This window comes from Notolabrus celidotus, chromosome 9, assembly GCF_009762535.1.
Source record: "Notolabrus celidotus isolate fNotCel1 chromosome 9, fNotCel1.pri, whole genome shotgun sequence".
In the NCBI taxonomy this organism is placed as follows: domain Eukaryota; kingdom Metazoa; phylum Chordata; class Actinopteri; order Labriformes; family Labridae; genus Notolabrus; species Notolabrus celidotus.
The window spans coordinates 9,532,197-9,554,905 of record NC_048280.1 but is presented as its reverse complement, the minus strand read 5'-3'; the positions used below and the strand labels follow the sequence as shown (position 1 = coordinate 9,554,905).

General features: G+C 40.2%; 1 protein-coding gene across 1 annotated transcript in view; it reads left to right on the top strand.

Moving 5' to 3' along the window:
- Positions 1-21,712, top strand: part of LOC117818563 (transmembrane protein 132D-like) — a 127,665-nt gene extending 105,953 nt beyond the window's left edge. The window contains exons 4-5 of the mRNA XM_034691501.1: positions 19,214-19,415; positions 21,692-21,712. Coding sequence (XP_034547392.1) covers positions 19,214-19,415; positions 21,692-21,712 — 223 coding nt within the window. The remainder of the gene's footprint in view (positions 1-19,213; positions 19,416-21,691) is intronic.
- Positions 21,713-22,709: the final 997 nt, after the last annotated feature.

Genomic DNA, 22,709 nt, shown 5'->3' with positions numbered 1-22,709 from the left:
TTCAGGTTTTTTTGAAGTGGGGACGTATGCGTTACAGTACACGATTGCTCCTGCTAGCCACAATGCGTGCTGGTGAGCTCTTCTCCTTTAATGAGAAAATTCCCAGAGGACCGGCCGGCAAGCTAGGCTATTTTCTTTGCCGACAGGGCCTCCTATTTCGCGTAATTTCGCCAAAGTTAGGAAAATACGGTCCAGGCACTCGTCATGGTGCAAATGCATGCACCAGTAGAAAAAATTGGAGGTAACACCAAATTGTGCCAGGACCAGGAATCGATTATGACCAGTGCGACGAGGACTGCAGCCTCTGCAGATGGGGCGCCTGCTCCGCCAAACCAGCCAAACCAGCCAAACCAGCGCCCCACATGTACAATTTTTTTTTACCAGCCCACCCTTATTTCTGGCTGGCTAGAAATGGGTCAGTGCAACTACCCTTAAGATTACAGAATGCCAAGGAGGGACAGAAAACTGAAGAGCTGACAAAATGGTCTTCAAAATGCTGCTAAAGGCAGATCTCCATCCATCACACTTTCTGTGAGCTGGTGCCCCATGGCAATATATCTGGAGTCCATTTTATTGTTTAGCCCCTACCCTCAAACAGCCAGAGTACGCCACTGCTAATAGCAGTTGTTTTGGGATACCTGGTAGTAACAGCCACACATTGTCAAATTTTAAGTTTCTAATCCTGTTCTTGGTCCCATTTCTTTTCGTCTTTAGATTTAAAACTTGCAAGTAAACTAAAACTAGAACTCAGCAAAGACTTTTTCTGTTTGTACTTTGTTCAGCGAGACCCAATTGGTAGACAAGACTTTGGTGTAAAAACACTAACCAATTTTTCCTGACATTTGGAAATCCTTTAAAGAAACAGAATGACAATCTGTCATCTGATCAGAGTCTCTGCTGGAGTCGCTCGCTTTTAGAAACGAGGGTTATGTGAGGTAACTGAGTGGGAGGAGATGTTGGACTTAATGAGATCTTTAGAGATATGTGGAGGGGAATTCATTTGTTAACAGCACATCATCTGTATCTCATCACGGTGATAATTCACATCTTGTTATTTTGCAGCAATTAGACAAAGCAGAACGGTCTTAATGGAGTCTAATGCTGGGAACCTTGCTAAGATATAAAGTATTTCTGCATATCTTTTCACCATTCATTCAAATGACCCTCATTCTTTGTCCCTGTCCTGTTTTATTCTTACTGTGAGTCTCTCTGTTTCTCACTTGCTCTATCTTTCTTCCTCTCCTGACTTTATCTCTTCTCTGTCTTATCTTTTTTTTTCTTTCCAACCTTTTTTCCATCCTCCTCTCATCCTCTCCTCTCTAAGCTCTCTTCATACATGTGCTACACTCCTGAACACACCGGGACATTACCAGGAGAGGCTGCATTTTGAAATGTAAAAAATCCAAAGCATAAAACGGAGTTCACAGTTTACCATGCCAGCTCCATGGTTTGAAGTTGGTTTATTGGCTAAAGTGAGCAGATGTGTGTACACGGCAGGTAACTGTCCAGACTGTTCACAGGAACCAAATGGGCATGTCGATGATGCTGTTAACATTGAATTGAGTTTTGCTTTCTCAAACTCTTCTCTGCTTGCCTCAGTTGCATGGAAATTATTTTTACTCTTCTGTTCATGTTGTAGATGCATCCTTTTACAAGTTATGATGATACCAATACAAAAATGTATTATTATGAAAGACTTATTTTCATCCATTAACTTAACCAAGCTGAATTTTTACAGGACAAGAACACGTGTCAAACAGTGTTCCAATTTTTCCTACATGCCTTGTTTGTGTTCACATCTGATTTTCAAGCCTTTTGGTCATCATTCTTTAGGTTTTTGATAGGGATATTTGTGTTCAGTCTACTAAATGATGAAGCGTCATCACCCTCATGAGTTGGCACTAGAGATGTCGCAATGATCGGTATTGAAGATAACTGTCTTAAAAAAAGAAAATAAATGTTTATATGGTCCCGAAAAAGAGTATACATGTAACTAATTGGTTCATACCAGGGGGGCGGTAGTGGTTCATTTCACTGTTTGTCGCCCGCCACAAAACGGAGGACAAACAAAGAAGAAGCAGCAGTAGCAAACGTAGAAGAAGGCTGTTGTTTGCAGGCTACAGTATAGTTGTCAGTTAACCCGCTGGCCGTTATTGCATTGGGTGGTTTCTTCTGCAATGGTAATCATGTTGGAAGAGATGACAGATAAGAGCATGGTTCTCCATCAAACTCCAAAAAAGTTAAGCTTGCCAGTTACGTTTTTTGATCAAATTAAAAAGTTGCATTGTTCGAGGCTCCAGTCTACACCAGAATTAGTAGTCGATAAATCCACTATTTATTTTAATCTAGGCCTTAAATGCTGGTCATATGAAGTGTCCAAGCTGGCACCCGCCACTTGCTGGAGCTGGAAATAAAGGCACTTTGGGTCTGTGCACTGTCGCCTGACACTGTCCTGTTGGCAGCTGTATTGAAATAATCTCATTACTGATGGTTTGTTTTGTAGGTCACTGAAAGACAGCAGTCTTTTTAATTATTTTTCATCACAATTCCTCACATTAGGATTCAGCTTATTATGAGAGTCAATAAATACAAATTTCAGATGAGATTTGGACTCAATTCACCTCAAGTAAATCTGAAGCCTACTTTGGTTTGATGTCAACATTTTCTCCAAGACTTTGAGTGAGTCATATTCCAGATCAAGATGCATGTGATTAATTAATGGCAGTGCCATCTTGAAGCTCTTGAGGCTTGGCTAAATGTTCTCCTCTGCCATCTCCCCTAACTCTTTCTGCTGTGTGCTGCCAGAAAAACAAAGAATGAAATATATAAAATACTTTTGAAAAAGTAAAAAATACAAAACATGACACTTGGGAGACCATTTGAGTATGCAAAGGCGTACACACAGGTGCAGACACACACTAGTGTCTCTCTGCTGAGCTTCTCTTAAAAGCATTTGCATGTTTTATATTGGTGTAGATCCGTGTGGGGGGTCTGTGTTTGCCCCCTTGTGTGTGTGTGTGATGGAAAGACAAAGTGTGTGTTACTGCTGTTAAACTGAGGAATGAGGCAGAGTGTGTGTGAGTGGTTTTTAAAAACAGGGCTGAATCATAAAAGCAGACAATGAGTTTACTGTGTGTGTGTGTGTGTGTGTGTGTGTGTGTGTGTGTGTGTGTGTGTGTGTGCGTGCGTGCGTGCGTGCGTATGTGTGTATCTTTCTCTCTCTGTGTTTGTTCGACAGAGAGAAAGGAGACTATTGGTGCTCGAAGTAGGGGGTAGGTATGAACAAGAATGAGAGTCAAAAATAAGAGATGGCATAGGTGTTCGTGTGTGTGTGTGTGTGTGTGTGTGTGTGTGTGTGTGTGTGTGTGTGTGTGTGTGTGTGTGTGTGTGTGTGTGTGTGTGTGTGTGTGTGTGTGTGTGTGTATGTGTTTAAAGCTCAATGGGAGGTCTGTGCATGTCGGAGAAGGGCCTATGTGCAATCAGACTACCGCTATGCCAGGGAATAACCCATTACTTTCCATCCCGTCACAGCAGTTTCTGTGTTTGTGAGAGCACGCTAGACAAGAGAGGAAGATTCAGTTCATGTGTATCCTGCTCATAAAGCATATTTCTGTGTGCAGAACAACTGGAGTATGAAAGCGCTCAGAGGGCACAGACTTCAGAAAGGCCAACCACACAATCCTCTGTGATGTGCAAATTATATAAAACCACAACCCCTTTGTATTGCTGTATTTCATCATCCCCTATATATCTGCAGAAGAACCAAAGACGTTTATCAGCAATTGATACGAAAAAATGTGTGCTCATAAGAAATTATTTTTAGTTGTGCATAATTCATATTATTATAAAGAGATTTGTTGTCTCACTCAGAAATATTTACTGTATCAACCTGGACTGACTGTGTGGGACCTTTTGGATGTGTAGAAAACACATTTAATTTATTAACATTAGATTCTGACTGGTCCTATTGTCATCTTTAAATAATATATTACGGAAGTTACAACGCTATGTATTGTGGGTAAATGCGCACCGTTCATCCCATAATTGTTAATGGGGAGACACAGTCATTGATACTGTTGCAGTGGGATCCTTGCAGGTGTTGAATAAACTCAATAACACCCGCCGTCCACCTGCTATTAATCAGAAACTTAACTAACGAAACATCTTGGACCCAGTGGCTGAGTCCTTTTAGTTGTTAAAATTACTGCCGGCTTGCTAAAAGTATTAATCAATACCATCTCATTTACTTTTTGTGTGCATCCTGGACTGATGTCTGTTCAAATTTTAGTTTTTCCTTGTCTTCTTCTGGATGGTTCTTTTACAATGTGCACATAATGTTCTTGCTTGCTTTCAAAGATTTTCTGTAAAATCTCAGAAAGGAATATGTACGATGCATAGTGCCTCTGTAGGAATCCTGAAACTTTAGCTGAACAAGATGACACCTGAAAGCGTGCAGGCAAACACACATGCTAACTATGCTCAGAACTAAATTAATCATCAGTACCTCATGCATAAAAAACAGAAAACAATCTTTGGATGACATCGGCCTTGCGGTTTAAGCGTTAAGTGCCATATACATACGCTGTAGTCCTCGTTGCAGCGGTTGTTGGTTTGACTCCCGGCCATGACCATTTGCTGCATGTCTTACCCCACTCTCTGCTCTCTATATTTCCTGACTCTCCTCAGCTGTCCTATCCAATAAAGACATAACTGTCAAAAATATAACTTGAAAAAAGAATAAGAGTCTATATCAATAAATAAGTCAAAGTCTTCCTTTGCATCCTCTGAGTCCATATGCATTGCCAGCATGAGTCCAATTATAAGTCTGAGTTATTCATACTCGAGTCAATGTCAGGTCTCGGGTCATGAGTCCTGAAAATCAAGTCTTGAGTCGGACTTGAGTCTGAGTCCTGGGCGTACTACAATACTGAATCAAGGATATCTTTCTAACCTCTAGAGGCAGTTTAGAGCCAGCAGTACAACACACCTGTGACATAAATCATTTTAAAAATTGATTCAAAAATCTAACATGGAACATCAGAAAACACATCCAAACTTGGTTAAAATGCATTTATAAGTTGTTTTTCATATTTATATTTATTAATATGCAAAACTAAACATGTAAGATTAATTGTTTAATGAATGTTTATTATAATACAAATTATAAGAAAGATCGCTATGGACATAATTTAAAACAGTATTCCTTGTTTGTGTCTTTTTAAACTTGTGATTCTGTATGGACGCTACCTTGGTGAGGTCTCTCTTATAATATAGATTAATTTTAATGTTACCTCCTGGTTAAATGAAGGTAAAATTAAAGTTAAAAAAATGTTTATTACAGATACAGTGTAATGGAGGACAAAAAGTACAAGAAGTGGAAATGTAATGAAGTAGTGTTAAAGAGCTGCACCGACTAAAATGACTTCTTCAGGGTTTGTAACTAACAAGACCTGTGTGTCAATGTCAGTGCGTCTTTCTTCAGCTGCTCAGCTCTATTGATCTGTCCTCTTCCATCGTCTCAGGTCTCACCTTGAGAGTGTACGCTTCTGTGTGTCACATGCACACCCTTTAATGAACGAAGCAGGACGGAAGTGAGGTGTATGTAGATAAGTTAACACATCACATGCTTAGAACTGCAGCTTGATGTAAAGAGTCTGTGACTTAGCCAGTGTGTGTGTGTGTGCTTACAGTAAATGTGTGTGTGTATGTGTGTGTACAAGTGTGTGTATGTCTCCTTTGTTTCTGCAAACTCATCCCTCTAGAGTCCCGGTGTCCTCTCTGACAACCTGAACGTATTCTTGAAGGCTTAGATACACAGGGATACACCCACGAACAAACACTCTCATACACACACACACACACACACACACACACACACATATATATATTTACTTGTGTTTTGTATGCTTTACAGATGAAGTTGACGGATGTGTGAAACCTGGTCATTCATGTCCTTGAAGGTGTGTTCTGTTCGATAAAGGGGAGTGAACTCTGAAACATCACGAGGCGTTTTTTTTTTTTATTGTAAATTAAATGAAAGTGTCATCAGCTTGACTCTTTATTAAGCCTGTTTGTGTGTGAAGAGTGTGTGTTTCTGAATGTCTCAGTTGTGTAAGCTCCAGCTATGCGTCATAAGAGTGTGTGTCTCTGTCTCAGTGTTGCATTAGCGTGTGTGACAATGAATTAGATCGCTTGCATCATGCGTTGTGTGAACAGTGAGAGGGGTCGGCGTGTGTGTGTGGTCTGACAGTGTGCCTCTTAATAGTGTACATTCCTCATATTATACTGTGTTTGTGTGTGTGTGTGTGTGTGTGTGTGTGTGTGTGTGTGTGTGTGTGTGTGTGTGTGTGTGTGTGTGTGTGTGTGTTTAGATGCTCAGTGGAGGTCACAGCAGGATCACAAATATCAGTGGGGGTTGGAGGTAGACCTAGACAGTGTGTGTCTCTGTGAAAATCAATTTCCATGTTTTAAAAATGCTAATTCACATGTGTCAGTGTAAATTTGTGCACTGAATGCTGTGTGAGAGTGTCTGCGTGTAAGTCTTTAATAGAATATTATTGTTGTGTTATATAATGAGTATGTGTGGTATGAAACATGATGCATTCCAATTTGATGTGTTGAAAGATGCATTCAAGCTTCCGCAATATTTTTCCAGCTAGATTTCCACATTGTAGGTTCGTCCTGCTCCAGAGTGTAAAAGAGCATCCTGAGAATTCCTACTTGCTCCCTATCCATCATGCTTTTTCCCATTTCCCCTGACAAAGGCTTCGGTAACCGATGGCAGCCGATATCTGACAGCTGGTCAGTGAAGGCTAAACCAGGTTAAAGCGACTCGGCAGGTGTGTGCTGAGTGAATGGATGGTGGCCTGTGTGCAACCAAGTGCGCATTGAGGTCCTGGAATTAAATGTGAATGGCTGATGGACTGCAAGGTTGGGGGGTGAAATACACACACGCACAATCACACATTCACACACATGTGCGCACAATGAAATACACTCCTTCCTCTACACACAGTTTGAGGTTGTCTTAAACCAAACTGACAGAGGTTGTCCGCGATGGTGCGTTGCATTTCTGCATCCAACTGTCACACACATACACACAAACATACACACACACACACACACACACACACACACCTACACACACACACACATCCACACACACACACACGCTCCTGTTCTCTCTCTCCTACACGCACACACACACACTAAAGGTGATGGTGGGTGATGGCTGTGACAGTGTTGTCGGCCTGTGGTTCCGCCTGGCGTCGTCTCGCCTTTACTTCTGTCTTTCTCTGTCTCCCTGTTGCAGCGAACACATATCTGACAGCTGTGTGTGTGTGTGTGTGTGTGTGTGTGTGTGTTTGTGTGTGTGAGAGAGAATGTGTGTCCTTACCTCTGTCTCAGATATGTTTTTTATTTATTCCTCTCTTCCTAACCCTCTTTTTATTCTGCTTTTTTAATCGACAATGCTTATTAGTATAGCTCTACTCTATAAAATCTATTCTTAATCTCTGTTTAGCACTCGTCTTGTATCATATTTCTCTCAACAATCCCTCCTTCTGTCTCCCTTTGTGTCACACACACACACCTGCTGTCAGCCACTGCCTGTGCGGGTGCTGAGGAGAAATGCTGCAAGTGACAACTTCCTCCAAGCAAAGAGAGAAAAATTTTCCTTACTCTTTTTTCTCATCCTCCTTCATTCTTCATCCTTTCTTTCGTGCCTCTTTTTCTCCCAGGGGATGTTTCCTCTCTTCTTGCCTGCGGTGCATGTCTGTTGGTGTATGTGTGTGTGTTTGTTCTCCATTGTCCTTTGATTTTCCCCTGAGACCACCACTTTCCTACAGTACACTTTGATAAGACAACCTGTCCTCCCTGCACTTGCAACACAATGTGAGCGAGTGTGTGTTTTCTTTTTCTTTTTGGTTGTTGTTGCAACTCTGAGGGTGATACAAAGGGAGAGATTTTCCTTAACCTATCGCCTGCTTCCATTTAGATGGACAAACCAGTGAGGGGTCAGTGAAGAGGTCTGAAGCCCTGACAGAGTTTCAGTGGAAAGTATCATTTTCAATAAATACTACTAATATTTATTTCAGGTGCACTTTTCACTCACTGATGCCCACTGACTCTCTAAGAATCAAACTCTGAAGGGGAAACATGAGCTTAACGTCTCTCTGGAGATAATAAATCCAATCAGTTTCAGATCAGATGCTCGGGTGATAATCAGAGTACGTGGCATACGTGTATATTGAGTTCAGCAGTGAACCTAGTTAACTGTAAGACTCGGCTTCATCACTCAAGCAATGATCCAAGTGTGTGTGTGTATTTGTAGGTGTGTGTAAGAAACAGCTCAAATCCAGTGTGGCACTGTTATTGAAGCTGTGACAGAGAGATAAACAGGACCTTGACTGTGTATCCACTTCTGCTACAAGGCCACTGGAGGTGTCTCAGGGAAACTGCATGTGTGTGTGTGGAAGTCATTTGTTACCTGTGTGGAAACAGAGACTTTAATTGACCTAGGGGGGAAGCTCAAGGATATACGTACAGTAGGATACAAAATAAGACACGTTCCTTTAGAAACCCATCAAATACCAACATTCCTATTTATATAATGTGCATACATTTTTACATTATATTTATATTTTAAATGCTAAACTGTGTCTTAGCAATGGCCCACCTTAAAGTCTTGGTTTTCTAGGCTTTTAGGACATAGTGACATTGCAATGTAAGGACAGCAAAACGGAGATATTATAAAGTGTGTGGGAAGGACAGTATAAATGAGGCTACAAAAAGTCATATCTCTTTTGCCCCAGCTTGGAATCTTAATGGTTTAATTGATGGCTAAATAGATAAACACCACAAAAAGTCAATCATCACTCCTAATCAGCTCTGAGACTCCAGAAGTGCCAAGCTGGTTACACACATATGTAAGAAGTGAGTCCAGCCTGAACGTCTCACAAGACTCTTTCTGCTGCCAGGAGGATCTTTTTATCTGGGTTTATAGGCTAAGCCAAGGCAGCCTCTAAAGGCAGAGAAACTTCACCATCAAAAAGATATAAATCTGTTTGTCCTTCTGACTTGGATCAGGTTTTCAATATATAATCACAAATCAACAAAGGTGAGTCCAAGTCTAATGTTGTTTTGTAGTGAATTGTTTTGTTTTGGGAGTAAGCTCAGTTTTTTTCCACACTCTTCATGTTATTTTCACTGGAAAGGTTAGCGTATAAATACAAAATAAAACACAGGTTTTTCTTCAGTGTCAATGCAGCCCAGGCATTTTCTTCACTTAACTAGTCTGATGGTATTCACATCAACACAAAATAATTTTAACATTTCAAATTGTAATAACAAGCTATAGGCATTGCTAGGTAGCCATTTAGCCAATGTTCAAATTGAAAGGGTGCACTACCAGCAAGCTAACAAGTAATTTTGATGTCAATCTAACTATTGAACTGTTGATTTGACCTTTTTTTGGACGTGTCTAAAGGCTGATTTATACTTCTGCGTTGAATCAACGGCGTACCCTACGCCGGGGGTCTGCATAGCTCCCGTACCTACGCCGAGGCCTACGCACGTAGCTGACGTGCACCTCCTCCAAAATGTAACTCCCCGTAGAGCCGACGCGGACCGCAAGCTCTGTGATTGGTCTGCTCGGCGGCTTTATCTTTCCCGCATTTACAACACTTCCGGGATCCCGGACATCAGCCGCACATCGGCCGTGTATTTCATCTCCTCCTCTCTATTCTTCATGTAATCATGTCTGTATGATAAACAGCAACATGTATCAGCTGTAAGTTAACATAACATGCTCTTAAACTCTGTGGAAAAGTAAACAGAGATCGTAGCGGGACCGGAAGCAGGCGGCCGGCTATCAGAGAGACCGCACTGCCCTTAGGTGTTTCGGCGGAGAATTGCTGCGCGACACAGACACACCGACGCACAAGTGTGTGGGGCTCATGTCCGCGTCAGCCCCTGCTGCGTAGGGGAGACGCAGAAGTATAAATCAGCCTTAAGGCTTACAGGGGGGCCCATATTTCCTATATTGTGCTTGAGGAAATACAAAGAGAGAAGCTACAACAAAGGGAAAGCTTAGACTTCAGTCCATAGGATAAAAGCACCTAAATTGAAGGTCTTAAACATGGATAGAATCTAGTAAACTGAGTTAAACTGTGTTAAGGCAGTTGACCATCTTAATGCCAATTGCCAATGCCACTCAAAACCTTTCAGTCAAAGTGGATTACCCTCTGAATTTAACTGCCAATTTATCAAGGCCGAGTGTCCATACAGCAGGTCACATGACTCACATTGAACCGCTCAAACAGACTCTGCAATCCTGCATCACTGTGTCAGTAAAAGGGATAATGGCTGAAGGTCAGCATCGCCTGCAGGAAAATACACTCTGAGATAGTGAGAAAGTGTGAACCTCTGCTGTGGTTTTGTTTGGTTCTGAGTGTGGGCGAACAATGTTCTTAAGTGTGTATGTGAGTGTGTGCTTGTATGCACTAGAGGACAGTGTTATATTGTTTTGGAGCCTTGTGGTTGGGACGGAGCTAACACCTGAATGAACCTGTCACTGCAGACACATTGCTTTTTCAGCTCCAGCGATTACACCGCACCCAAACACACTCAACATTGTCTGGGTGTTTCTTTGTACATGCTTGTGTGTATTTGTGAGACAGAGGGAGGAGTGTGTTTCTTGTGCATGTGTCTGTGAGGGTGAGAGAGGCAGGAGCAGAATGTGAGAGTGACAGAGTATTGTGTCATGGTCTGTATGTGTCTAAACCTCTGCTGTTTTTTAGGTTTCCCTGGAAAATATGAAATAGGGCTACTGTGTCCTTCGAGGTGAAGCGACAAGTCGTATTGATGGATACATGCACATACACACACACATACACACACACACACACACACACACACACACACACACACACACACACACAGAATGGGGGACTTCGCAAAAAATCTAAAATTGAAAATGTGGACAAGGTTTTTTTCTGTCTTTTTCCCGTAGCCTCACTTAAAAAAGCTACTGCATTCTTTAGTGTGTCCTTCAGTACGGCTCTTGAAAAACTCTGTTGAATGGACCAATGTCAAAATGCAGCTCCAAGGTCTGAATGCAAGAGGCTGTTTTATAACTTATGTTTAATTATCAGGAAGTCTCATTGAGATGTAGACCTCTTGTCTAAGTGCCACCTAAGAACTCAGTGAGCAAGTCCACCTTCCAAAAAGAGACAAGTTGGAATATTTTGGAAAGGATTGCAGAACGTTGGCACTTAAAAAACAAAGAGACAGATGAGGCAATGTTGAACTAGCAAATAAAAAGAGAGCTGCTCATTGTAGGTTATCTTATTACTCAATTAAAGCTCTGGTCTGAATTATGATTGTTTGAACAGTTGTTATTTCAATCCCAGCTCACCAAACATGGCATCATGTTTCAGTGGCCTAACCTGTGGGAATTTGATGTGGTAGCACATCTCTGGACACTGTCCTCCAGCTAGCTGTTTCTGAAGTGGTGTTAAAGTCCAATGAAAAAGATGTCAGTATCTGCTTGGGAAAGAAACCAGGGATCATGGATAGTTTGAACCAACATGGGACTTAAATCCAGGATTGCAGTTAATTCCTCTGTTGTATAAAAGACAAATGTTGATTTTGTTACTGTACACTCAATTCTTGATATGCTTGTCCCGTTATTTGGTCGTCAAAGTTATGACACAAGATTTTATACATGACCTACGTTTGTGTACCTTTGCTACCATTTATTTAAACACCAACCATAACCATGCCAGGTGTCTTGTTAGTGTAGTTAGGTAGGTTCAGTTACATTTGATACATACCCTACACCAGTTATGTAACCTACATGTGCTACATAACCACGTTAGCATATACATTCAAACTTAGGCCATCAAAAACATTTTTTTTTAAACACTGACTTTCAATCGTTAATCATGATAATCACATTTTTAAATTTTAAAGTTTCCCTATTTTGCATTTCAAAATATTTTTTAAGTGGATATTAGCAATGCAAAGCAATTCTTACTAGTGCCTTGATTTGGGATTAAAATGAATGCAATGACATGTAATTTATGATCATGACTTTCAGATTTATGATTGAAATAAATGCTGCACTGCTACACCGGTTTGGTCTGAAACCTTGACTCAAAGGCAGGAGACAGCTTTCAAATGCTTATTCTGTGAAATACAGTGTTTATTTTTTATTTCTTTAAAGGATAACACTGTTACACATTGAAAAATGTGCACAAGTGCATATATGAAAAGTCCAATTAGTGTTTTTCTGAGATTATTTTGATTACTTAAGTCCAGGGATCCCTGGTAAATGTGACAGTATTTGCACTTTTCCGGAGTTTCCCATTTGGTTGCTTTGTCTGTTTCATACATAGACTGTAAAAAATATGGACGTAGTATCAGTGACGTCACCCATCTGTTTCTGAAGAGCTGTTTTGAGACCAATCGGCAGCGGCAGCCATATTGCTTCTGTCGAGCCATTGTGACGTAAAGAGGCGGGCTTTGAGCCTCCTAGCCAACAGCTGCAGTGTTCCCACAGGCAGCTGTGCCTCTCATTGGAAGACTGGTAATCTCAATATCTTCGAAATTGCCGAATTAGAAAAAAATTCACCCCCCTCACAGTGAGAGGACGTCGAGAAATTAGCTATTCAGACTACACTCATCTTTTGTACCAGGCTGTAAACATGTTTATTAATGCTGCAAAGATCGTCTTTTCCCCATTCATGTGTATGTGACTTCCGGTACTTCCGGAGCCAGCCTCAAGCGGATCCTCGATGAACTGCAGCATTTAACACTTCCACATTTCATACTGGTCCTGTATGTATAGAACTAAGGTCCCCTACAGCAATAAGGCAAATAACTATCACAACATGCCAACATTGCTAGATCCAAGTCTTCCAGATTGCGATTAAAAATGATGCAATAAAAAAATGTAGCGATTGACAGCCTTAATATTTATTGTTGCTTCTTGACTCCTGTGACCTGTTGTTTCTGCACCAATACAAGGGTGGTACCTATGTAGTTTTCACTAGCAAGGACCACACCAACAAAAGAATGAGATTTAAAAGATAGTTTATTGATTATGGATTATTGTATTGATCAATATTAAACTCGTAGTCGCTTTGGGGAAGCTTCGTAGGGGATCCGCCGTAGCATCCACGGGCACGACAAACCCCCACAGGGCCCTATGGATAAGGAGGAGAGGAGCAGAAGGAGAAAGGGAAGGGAGGGAGGGATTCGGAAACGAGAGCTAGAAAGGAGGAAATGGACAGGTTTGAATTTATGGGAAAACGGAAGAGGCGCGGTTGAGGTGTGGCCCTGCTCCTGAAATTTTGATATCATCACCATATATTTGAAATCTTAAGGCCGTAAACCAAGCTGCCACTAGTCATGAGTGAAAACAGGTTGGTATGACGTGAAGATTGGTAGGAGTTTGGTGTTTACATGCCATTTTCATCTGCAAATATTGGCTAAGACTAGATAGCATTTGAGATTAAGTTATTTTCAGGTATCATTTTCTCTGTATGTGTCCAGTATTCATAACATAACAATCCATACTCCTTTGCATGCAAGAGGAATGACATGTTCTTTATGTTATATAGACATTTACCAAGCAGATGGTGTGCCAAAGCAAAGGGAAGTGAAGTCGTGGGGAGGTCTATATTAGTTAATTGATATTTTTTTCATGAGATAGCTTTCAATAAAATCACAGCGATGAGATAAAAATAAATAAATACCAGCAGAGCATCCTTTGTTTTAAAAGATGAGAAAACTATGAAAAGATGTCAGGTATGGATTGATAAAAGAAAGACAGAGGCAGACAGACGGGTAGAGACAGATGAAAGAAAAGCAGGCATGATGGAGGGATCTGGAAGAGGTCAAGGGGAGCTGACACCAATCAGTTTTCTCTCCTTAATCTATCTGTGTAACACATCGCTCACCCCATCTCCCTAGACACACACACACTCACATACACGCCTGCTATCACTGGCCCTCAGCAATTGGCTTTGTCATGACCTTTCACCCCTATATATCTGTGTGCATGTGTGTCAGTGCATGTGTGTGGGAGATAGAGCTCTAAAATGTTGACTTGAAAATCAATTTACAGCTGCTTACCTTCGCTCTCTCTAATTCATGTTCCACTAGCCGCGGGGCGTGTGTGTGTGTTTGTGTGTGTGTGTGTTTGTGTGTGACAGTTGGAACGGGAAGTCACAAATCCAGTCAGTGAGATTTTTCAGCTACTAAACTGTATCTAAATAACTGTATCTAAATCATTTACACAACACCTCTCTTGTTGCTGTGAAACAGTCGACAGTGTTAAATGTTTATCTCTGAAATCCCACCCAGGAGACCTTTTTTGTTGCACTTACTGTGAACTGTAGGCGGGTATATTTCACTGTTATCTTGACCACAGAAAATGTGCTGTCATATTTCAGATAGTGGTTTTATTTAAGACCTGCTGGCTTTGTTTTGCTCTGTGTGAAACGACCTTAAACACAAAGAAAGCCTCTTCTACAGTGTGTGGACATTTCATCTAAGGAATAATATACAGTAAGTGGGTTGTTATTGTATTTTGCCACCCTCCTTCACCCTAAAGAGGGTTCCTCTGCTGTAATAATCAGCTCTCTTTATATTATGTCTCTTAATGACAGGTTCTTACTGAATAAATTGATCATTTTAAACCAAATATTGAACCAGAAATGGATTACTTAAATTAAAAATGATTACATTTCTCTTGACCAAAACAGTCCACCACACTCAATTTCAGCTGCATCCACAGTAACAAGGGATGGGAAAGGCAGTATGATATGCAATACTCTGCCCACAACAACAATAATTTCACAATACAGTGACACCGTGATAATCAATGTATTGCAAGACAATCATACAACGATACATCCGGATACCTGATTGGCTGACAATCACACAACGATACATCCTGATACCTGATTGGCTGACAATCACACAACGCTACATCCTGATACCTGATTGGCTGACAATCACACAACGATACATCCTGATACCTGATTGGCTGACAATCACACAACGATACATCCTGATACCTGATTGGCTGACAATCACACAACGATACATCCTGATACCTGATTGGCTGAAGAAAACAAATTTTGCCTCAAACAGCAAAGTGCAGGAATCATTTGTTTTAAAGAGATCATGTCAATGTTAATTTTTAAAGTCTTCAAAGCCTCTGGTAACCCAAATCTACAAAAATCTTTCTAACTTTATTTTTCTGAAAGGTTTTAAAAGAGGCTACCAAAACCCTTTAGCTCCTTTTCGCCACTGACTGACATTCCCCTCTTCTTCTATCATTGTACCGCTATAAACTTCTTCTTCTGTTAATTTACTGCCATTCACATTCTCCTCAATTCATGTCATCAGCATCACCACAAGAGTTCATCAGGTAGTGCTGCAGTGAGTCAAATTGGCAGAGAAATCTATTTATAGAGAGTAGTTCTACTAAATGTCAGACTTTGGCCACGGCGATAACTGTAACAAACAGATCAGGACGACGATACATTGGTGTATCCATTCTTTGTCCCACCCCTAAGAGTGAGGGGTAACTCTGTAGTCCTCTTAAAATTAGCTAACTTAGCTGTTATTACACATATGAATTGAACATTTCCACTGATGGTGAAGTAAAACACCTTCTCATCTTCTGAGTCTGTGACATTTTCTTTTCCTTGTATCAGTCCTTACCAAGCAGCAACCTCCGGTCTCAAAATATGAAGCCCATGCGGAAGTGTTATAACCTGCAATTCATCGAGAATCCGCTTGAGGCTGGCTGCAGAAACACCGGAAACCACATAGACATGAGTGGGAAATAGACGATCTCTTTGCAGCATTAATAAACATGTTTACAGCCTGGTTCAAAAACGTCTTGGCCCTATGTAGCTAATCCCTCTATCGGCACACACTGAACGGGGGGTGAATTTTTTTCTGACGCAACGGTTCAGAAGATGTTAAGATTATGAGTTTTTGCCCAAATAAGGACATGACTGATTTGACTCGGGAACACATAGCTGTTGGCTAAGAGGCTCAAAATCCGCCCCATTACGTCACACTCTGCCTGGTTGAGTTCCGCATTTCCAATATGGCTGCCGCCTTCAATTGGCTTCAAAACAGCGCTCAGGAACAGATGGGTGACGTCACGGATACTGCGTCCTTTTTTTATACAGTCTATGGTCCTTACACGCCGCTCTATCCCAGACCATGTTCTGTTAAAACTTTACTTCTTGGGCCATCTTAGATTTCACAGACTTATCTGTCATAGCCTTTAGTTTTATTGCCTTTAATCTCCCCTGTCTTTTTTAAAATTATCCTGACTTCCTTCTATCCTTGGAAAAGATTTCCACTAGTCCTCCACCCTCTTTGAATAAAGCTTCATCCCTAGCAACAATATGTTATTCATACCAACAGTCCGCTATCAAAAAAGTAACAGATCATTGCAATGAACTGTTCATGATCAAGCACTAACAGAGCTGATTTTAATCAAGACATTAGCATTTCTTCATTCTGAATCACTCAGTACTTCAGCTTGATCTTCAACAACAACCTCAACCCCAAACTTTGAACAAATGGGCTCAGGTGAAGTAAAAAGAGACATTACTGTAGGGATTAATAACACCACTGGATTTGATTCACACCAGCAGTAGATGGAATCAGGATACCTGACAGCATGAGAAGCAAAGCAGGTAATGACTGTCTACCAAGTTGTGAGGGCACAATGTTGAGCAGGCATCCCAGCCGTCACAATGACTGACATTCTTTTGTACATAGAAATCGGAACTGAGAGATAAAGGTGATGACAAGAACGGTATGCTGTTTTTTCCCCCAAAAAGACGCAGGAGTTCTGCAGGTACAAAGTTTGAATGAAATCTGAATTTGTAACCAAACTTTGTTTTGATATTTAGATTGACGTTAACAGAAACTCCTGTCGCACGATGGCTTTTGAAGTGTTGTTTTGTAGGTTTCTTTTCTTTTAAAAGAGACAGGATAACGGTTTCCTTTTCTTTCATCCTATGCTAAGCTTATGTATCAAAAATGTATTATTATCACCTACTAATAGATTGAAAACAACCCTCCTCCCCAACTACTCTATATGTATCAAATAGAAAAAAAGTGGAAAGGAAATAATAAACCCTCTTAGATTTCTCAGATTTCTTTTCCGCCTTGGCGGTACACTTCGTAACAATCAAAAATATAAAAAGAGCCTACTTTCAACTATAGAAAAATCTGTTTCTCGTCATCCTTACACCTTTTTTATGTGTTCTGCCTTATTTGTCATCCCCACCTCTTATATATTTCCCTCACTACCTATGGGAGCAGATCTCTATGGTTTCTTTCTTTCCTTCTTCCTCTTGCGGCTGTGTGCAGAATGTCTTTTAACCATTCAGATCTTAAGGTTGTGATCACTATGGGCTGTGAAATGAACATACTGTTTTCTCCACACAGTATTTTTAGAAGTTGTAATGGATTTCAGTGAGTATATGTGTAATACTCAGGTTAATTTTTAGATCTAAAGATTAGAATTGGCTCAAAATGGTTTGTTTTTTTCAGCCTAAAAGCCAGAGCAATAAGGCTAAGGTGTAGCTTCTTTCCAGAAGCTGTGAGACTTGTGAACTCTCTTTAGGTCTGTTCTCTGCACTTTACCGCTGTGACTGCATGCACACATTAATGCACTTTCTCACTGGTTTTAAACTACATTTTTATATTTACTTACTGTAGGCTTTAGGTTATGTATTTATGTATTTGTTTATAGAGCCTACTTTTAGCTTGTTATCTATCCTGTGTGCTGCTGGACCTGAGTAATGTGTTTCGTTCCTTCATGTTTTTAAATGTGACTGAATGACAATAAAGTGAACCTTGAACCTTGAACCTTGAAATGAGTTTATGCTGAAGTTAGACTCCTTGCTACTGTCAAGAGTTTACCCCCACGTCTGCATTTATCATAACAACTCATCATTAAAAAAATGTCTGTTCCACTGAATAGTGAAATAATTTAAACATTTTAGTTGACCTTACATTGGATTGAGTCTCTTCTTCAACCAATTTGGTTTCCTAACCTGCTGGAACTAGATTTAAAGACAATAGTCAGAATTATATTTGAGCAAAATTATCATGTTTTGAATTATTTAATATTATCATTAAACGAGATAAACTGGTAACTTACCTTATTTTATAATGAAGGGATTAAAGTTTAAAGTGTGTGTGTGTGTGTGTGTGTGTGTGTGTGTGTTTGTGCGTGTGCATGAGGTGAACGTTCCTCCTGGATTCTCCGACCACGAAAGTGCTGATATAGCCTGTCAGTGGGCAGGGATTCTGTGAGTTGGGAGGTTAGATGGTAAAGAACAACAGTTTTCTGCATATCAGATCTATTACCTACTTTATTTTGTTGGATTGTTTCATTTTTGATGGAAAAGTCAACTGGAGTTTACCGTCAATCATAATGTTTCAGTTATTGCAGCCAGTCAGTCCCTGCTTTGTGAGTCAGTAAGTCCTCATCTAACCTCAGGTGGTTAAATGAAGCAGGGTTGATGAGCCATTTCATAACCATTAACCCAAGTGCAATCTGTCACAGTGCAAAGTCAAGGTCTGTCAGTTATATTTATGCAGCCTAATATCACAAATCTCTTTTCGCCTCTGGTGACTTTATGAATTGTTCAGCATGTAACTCCCCCAGTGCTGAGACACTGATAAGAGTAAAGTAAACCTCAGACCAAGAGAGTGGAGCCATCCACAATCAGTTGCAGGGTCATTGTTGATCTTATAAATGTTACAATGAGAAAAATACTACGATCTACAACATTGCACATGTCAAATGATAATATGTACGGAATGGGTTTCCAAGAGGACATTGAAATGTTTTTTCTTTCATCAGTTGATGGACTTGGAAAGTTGTGTTGAACCAAAAAGAGCCCATGCTGCGGTTTTTCTGCACTACACTCCTGAGATGTATTGTCATTCTTAAATAGTGGCCAGTGCTGTGCAGTTGTCTGGCTTGGATTCTCTAACAAATCAGATGTTTCACAAAGAACACCTAACAGTGTTGTCGTCAATGCTTGTACTATTTCAAACTAAGATTAGTTTTAGTGCTACACTTGAAGAAACATGAGATCTAAACCATAAATGACCTTTTAAAGAAGCTTCATTACTTTCCTCCTTCTCTTTGTAGCTACAGATTGGAAAGTCCGTCATATGAGGTGATGCAGCTGGAATTCGAGGTGGATAACGTCATCAACCTGGTCCCAACACAGACTCTACACTGGAACGTTGAGTACTCAACAGGCTCACAGACAGCCTCCAGGCAGACAGAGAAAGTCTCACACCTCTACATCAGCAACGCTGACATACAGGGCATCGTACCCCTGGCTGAGGTAAGAGATGATAGATGAACACAGATACAGATATCAGTGAGCGTACATATCCACACACCCAGCAGCACATATTCCTGATGCTGAAATAGACTCCATTTTCCCCTCCATTTCCTCTTCCACATAACATTCTCAGTGACAACCCCCAGCCTCTTCCTCTTCCCAGGTTGATCAAAGCTGTAAAGGTCAGCTTGTTTACCCCCCTCTTGTAGCTACAGGCCCACCAGTCACACACACACAGCAGGTTTCACTCTCACAGGTTTCAAAATGACAAGCAGGCTGACAAATGTGCACACACAATGCAGCTACAGCGCCTATAGACATGTATGCAAATTCACATATTGAGACCCTCAAAGTGTATGCAAATGAAAACACACAGAGTCGCATTTGCAATTTCAATTATCCACTGAAACTCACAGACAGACACCTTCATGGACAAATGCTTCCTCCGCACATGTGTCATACTGGCAGGTGTCAGTCCTGTTGAGACTCAAACACATTTTCTTCTTAGGAGCTCTGATGGAGGCTTTGATACATTTTTGGAGCACTGAAACCATCAACCAAACTATTTAATACACAACAGAGGGAAATGAAAAGCAAATTAATCATTATATGCATACTAGACTCATGTTTGGAAATAACATGATTTAATCTGAAAACACAATAACTGCATATTTCTGTAAAAAATTACGAGCCTGTGGTTTGAGTACTCAATTCATGAGCTTTTTTAATGGCTATGCCATTGTTGATTGTGCTGGCAGGAGGAAGGACCCAAATGCAGATAATTATGAGCAGATTGGTGTATTCTGTTGTACAATTCAAATGCTTATGGATGGGTAGGGTTTGGTTTGGAAGAGATATTCTAGTATTGGTAGATGAAATATCACCATCAATACCAGTGCATTAAAGAAAAACAGATAAGAGATATCAGTGGACAAACACTGATTGCTGACATGTTGCTACCTCTGACTAACATCACTATCTCTGTTATGTGTTATTATTGGGGGACTGATTGGTTGTTGTATTCATTGGCATACTCACCAATATCTGATATGTCATTTCAGGGAATATATAGACATAGCAATACTGATACAGAGTATCATTATTGGTTTTGTTTGTGGTATCTGGGTTGAAATCAATATCAATTCCTCTTCTAGTGACCGGTAAGTAGCCAGCTATGTTTAAGTTCAGGTACAAGATTGGGAAAAAAAAAAGGATAGCAACAAAGATGAACCAACTACTTGCTTTTTATGTTTGATTGCTGTGTGGTATGTCTGACTTACGTTGCATGTATGCTTTATTGATTTCATCCCTGTATGCTGTTTTCACTGTTATCCTCAATGTAAAGCACACTGAGCTTTATCGTAATATAGTATAATAATAAGATGCACTTCATAATACAAATTGCTACTGCTGCCGCTATTGCATAGCTGGTTATAAAGGGAAAAGATAAGCAGATATAGAAAGCAGGGGGAGTCTGAGTGCATCTGGTGAAGAGGTGGAGAATGGCAAGGGACCCTGGGAAGTAGAAATGTGATGGGTGGGTAGGAACAGAGAGACAGACTGTGGCACATTTAATCCAACAATCCATCGCCAAATCCTTAATCAACACATTAACTGTAATAAATGAAGTGAACCACTCTTTTAGATTTTTCAGTCTTTCATGTCCTTTAATTTTGTTTTATGGTTTAATAGCTAGCTTACTACCTTTACAAATTGCATCATTTGTATGGTGTAAAACTAAAAAAGATCTTTACAGGTATTTTAAGTGAGCTACAGCATATAAACACATGAAATAATAAAAAAGTCCAGTGTGTAAGATTTTAAGGATCTATCAGCGGATCTATAAAATGAAATATCATATTCATATTTATATGTTAGGGCTATCAGCGTAACGGAGTTAACCGTGTTTAAGGTACTCCGAAAAGAACACGTTATTTTTTTTGTTTTATGGTTTGTTATTTTATTTCCCTTTCCATGCTCGAACTCCTGATGGGTACAGACACAGTTACACTGACCAGGGATCACTGGACGTTGACCAATCAATCATTCTTTATTTGTATAGCGCCAAATCACACCAAACCTTATCTCAAGATGTCAATGAGTCATCCAAGTTTTTTCTCAGAATAACTGCACACCTTATTGGCACGGATTAGACATTTTATGCATTGCTGCATATTCTTGAATGCGTAACAATGTTGTCCTTCATAAAGAATTTAAAATATACTGTATTTTACAGAATGAACACTTCAGAGCTGTCTGCTACCTCTTACTCACAGTTTCAGGCCACACTGGAGTAGCAGTGCAGCATTATTTAGTTAATAATGGGTTGGCTGTGGCTCAGTTGTAGAGTCAGTCATGTCTCAATCCTATGGTTGGGTTGATTCTAGGTCCTTATGTACACAGTGACCTTGGGACAGACATTTAACCCCAAAACTTCCCCTGGTGGCTGTGTAGTCCATTTACCATAACAAATCTAATCTGATCATAAAGAATATTTCATTGCATTTATTTGATTCCAGTAACAAAAAACACTAAGATTCCTTACATTGTTAACACTGTTTGATAGCCTTACCATTAAGTACATTTTTTACTGTCTATAATTACCCATGCAGAACATTTTCTTCGTTTGCTTTTTGGAACCTTAAAATTAGCTTTTCATGTCTTCACAACCTCAAATCCAAATCTTACATACTGATTTTTTCAGTTATTTAGAAAGTATTCAGAAATTAGCTTTTTTACAAATATGAATATCCAATATATACTTTCCCATTGCTTCATGACATTTTGCCATCAAAATTCTATCCAGAGAAAAGCTGACAAGTTTCTTTTTTGGAAACAGCCAACTTCTACATGAAATTGAACTCTTGACTTGTTCTACTTTTATCTGGCAGGGTGAGTTGAGGGGAAATGCTTAAAAAGTCTACTTGGATCTGTAACATTTCTAATCAGACAAAATCTGCCGTCACTCGATACATTCAAAGATCCAAACAGCCAGATCCAACGCAACCGCTGGCTCAAAAGTGGGAGAAAGGATGCTTTTCAAAATACTCCCAGTTCCATTACCACTGAGGGAGAGCTAATCTAGCCTGATAGCTCTTCTTCAAACAGCAAAGCCCTAGTGAGAAAACCCAATTTTGTTCAGGGGCTTTTGCAACCCATGTCTCTTTCACACGCCACAAAAAGCAAGCTTGAAACCATCATTTCAAATAGCAGTGCTTTTAGGAATTTTGCTCCTTTTTTTTTTTTTTTTTTTAAAGAACGGAGTGATATCGGTAGGGTGCAATGATACAGATC